The sequence below is a fragment of the Cajanus cajan genome, chromosome 1 (genome assembly GCF_000230855.2).
Source record: "Cajanus cajan strain Asha chromosome 1, NIPB_CcT2T_4, whole genome shotgun sequence".
In the NCBI taxonomy this organism is placed as follows: Eukaryota; Viridiplantae; Streptophyta; class Magnoliopsida; order Fabales; family Fabaceae; genus Cajanus; species Cajanus cajan.
In genome coordinates this window covers 79338299-79341429 of record NC_138517.1, presented here as the reverse complement: position 1 = coordinate 79341429, position 3131 = coordinate 79338299, and the positions used below count along the sequence as shown (strand labels likewise).

The 3131-nt window shown below is 35.9% G+C and overlaps 1 protein-coding gene across 1 annotated transcript; it reads left to right on the top strand.

Annotated features, from left to right (window-relative positions):
• The first annotated feature begins 880 nt into the window (after window positions 1-880).
• On the top strand, window positions 881-2405 carry LOC109811447 (uncharacterized). The gene has a single exon (XM_020375204.3). The coding sequence runs from the start codon at window positions 1036-1038 to the stop codon at window positions 2143-2145; it is 1110 nt and encodes a 369-aa protein (XP_020230793.1). The 5' UTR covers window positions 881-1035; the 3' UTR covers window positions 2146-2405.
• Window positions 2406-3131: the final 726 nt, after the last annotated feature.

Genomic DNA, 3131 nt, shown 5'->3' with positions numbered 1-3131 from the left:
TAAATTTAAATGACACAATTATCCATTATTAATTGAGTTTAATATGATATTTTTATTAACACAAATACTAATAATTATACAAAAATATTTGATAAATTTTTTAACAAAATTTAAGTACAAAAATTATAATTTTTTTAAAATTACACAATTAAAATTATCAATTTTAAATTTAAGAGACTAAAAATAAAATTATCTTAAATTTGAGGAATTAAAAAAAATATTTAAATATCAAATAAATTTATGCTTAACTTAAAAGTAAACTTTTAGAAAAATTAATAGATTTTTTTATAAATTAGTTTATAAAAGAACATATTTTTTTTAATATTTTTTTAAAAATAATTATGAAGAAGTTTAGTCGAGCACGTATCCATAAAATTTATTTGGTTATAAGTTTATAAGAACTCTTCTAATAAAATTAAAGAATTTTTTTGATAAACTACTTTTAAATTTTTTTCCTAAACATATCCAAACATACTAATTTTTTGATGCTAGAAGAAATGAGAGAATATAAAAAGAATGTAGATGAAATTATCCAATGTGATCTAATCTAATTAATATATATTAATATAAAAATAAAGAACGTAAATAAATAAATAAATAAAAATTAAATATTATGCGTGTCAACAAAAACTAACAAAATAAATATGTAACAAAAAGTAACATAAAATTTATGAAAAAATATGAAGACAAAAATTATATATATTGATGAAATTAGAAATAGGAACGTTGAAAATATGGTGAGTTAGTCTCTCTGGGTCAGTAAATAGTAAATAGTTTCCAAATGTATATTAAAAAGAAAAAAGGAAACAGCAGAGGCGTTGGAAAACGGTAACAGTATTTTCAAGTTTCAACTCACAACAACCTTCTTTTTATTCATTTCATCGATTCACACAGTTGAGTCACGCAACCAAGCAAGCACGCGTCTTCTCTCTCTCTCTCTCTCCGTGGAAATCGCTTCCTTGTCTCCTCCTCTTCCATCCTCCAATCATATAAACAATGTTCCATTATTCCTAACCCTAAACCCCCAAAACGACCATGCCGTTTCCGTGGAAGAAAAACCGCGTCCCCCGAATCTCCCAAATCGTCGCCGATCTCCAATCTCCAAAACGCGGCGCCTCCCTCGTCGTCCAGACCGGCTTCCCCACCTCCCTCATCGACCTCTTCGTCAAAAACCGAACCCGCTTCAAAAAAAACCGCTCCAAAAAAACCCCTCCGCCGGACCTCCCCCATCCGCCGCCCCCGCCCCCGCCGCCGCCGCCCTCTCCGGCCACTCCTATTCCAATGCAACCAACCCGCGCCGTTCCCGATCCCGTCACACGCTTCCCCAACGCCTCCAATTTAAACGCCGTCGTTTTCGTCAAGATTTTGATGGCCTTCGCTCTGATCGCCAGCGTCGAGAGGCTCACGGTTGGGATCACCGTGTCGGCGTTCGCGCTTCTGCTTCTCGAATACGCAGGGAGACGCGCCGTTTCGTTTCCCGTTCTCGCGGCGTTGTTCCGGAAGGCTCTGATCCCGAAGAAGGAGCGCGTTCCGGATTGCCAATTGAGCCGCGAGGGTTTCGCGACCGGTGAAATTGAGGTCGTGGAAGCGACCACCGATTTGGGGATTTGTGCTGACGTGGCACCCGCTTTGTTATCGGAGGACGAACCTTCTTCCGAAGTTTCGGTGGCGTGTCTTTTGGAACAAGTTTCCGAATGCAAAACCAAGGGTGGCAAAAGTGGTGGCTTTAGGTCAAGGATGGTGAAGAAGCTTGTGCCTAAGAAGTTTCGTGGCTCTAGGAAAGAGAAGAAGGAGAAGGAGAGTGAATCGGGTAGTGAAGTTTCGTTTTCGAGTGCTGTGGAGGATGAAAAGTTACCAATTTTGGAAATTGAAGTGGAGGAGGTGGAAGAGGAGAATATTAGTGGGGCTAAAAACTCGAGTAACACTAAGCTTGATTGTGGAATCACACGTTCCTATGATGTGATAAGGGTTGGGAATTCATGTTCTTCCACGGTTCTAGTTATGGTTGCCCTTGTTGGGCTTCTTCTGGGGCGTTTCCCAGCGTTGATACTCTCAATCACATGCTGCTGTTTGCTAAAGATAGTTAGGAGTCTAAGGAGATCACTTAATGTGTCTCTGATCAAGTGTTCTGTTTCAAATTCTTGATGGGGATAAGGAGAAACTGAGGAAACAAGTTTTTTTTTTTTTTTTTCCTTTTGTTTTAATTTTCTTTTCCTCTTTATTTATAGATGATACACAGAGGATGGTAAAGATTCATGTTAGTTTTAAAACATTGAGGATCATTCCCGGGATAGGAACTCCAACCATTTGTTGGGAATCCAACTTCATGCGTTGTACTTTGAAATGTAAATTTATTATAGACTATAGATACTAATCACAGTCGATACATTCTTTGTTTGTCTGTATTTTTATGTAATTTGTTCTTATTTGACATAGCAATCGTTGTTACTTGCTGTGTGTCCTTTATGTTTTGTTGGGTTGTTAACTTCAGTTTCAAACGCCTTGTTTAGATCGAAGATGAAAAGGTTGAGAAATGGAATTAGATGACAAGGAATACGATTGTTAAGATGTTAGATGATGCAGATAGGAAGGAATGGAACTGGTGACTGATTTTGTTCCCCTTCGTTCATATTCCGGATTTAGAGTCTTTTGAGATAAGGAACTAATAAGAAAATGCAAGTTGTGAATAATTCTAGTCATTTTATTCACTTACACTAAAGTTTCTATATTAAAAAATAAAAATTAAACCTACATCCCTGCATTGCATACTAAAAATAAAAATATTCCTCTTGATTTAGCTTTAAAAGATTTGAAACATGGCACAAGTTTCTTAGTTTTTGTTTATTCCCTGGGTCTTTCGAGATGATACTAACACCGTCTTTGGTTATGGTCCTTATCGAGAAAGAGGGAGGAAAATGAGGGGGGAATAGATAATGACGCCTTAGTTTTTTATTTGGTTAAATAAAAATTTAAAATGATATCGAAACAATGTAAAATAATATGCAAAAAGAGATATATAAATAGTAGAGAAAGAGAGATGAAAGGTATACATTGAGAAAGGAGATACTTACCTTTTTTTTTTTTTTTAAATAGGAAATATTATAAAGATAGTAGCAATGAGAATTGAACCT

Excerpts from the sequence above, each read along its gene's own strand:
- LOC109811447 (XM_020375204.3), top strand. The coding sequence starts at position 1,036 with ATGCCGTTTCCGTGGAAGAAAAACCGCGTCCCCCGAATCTCCCAAATC.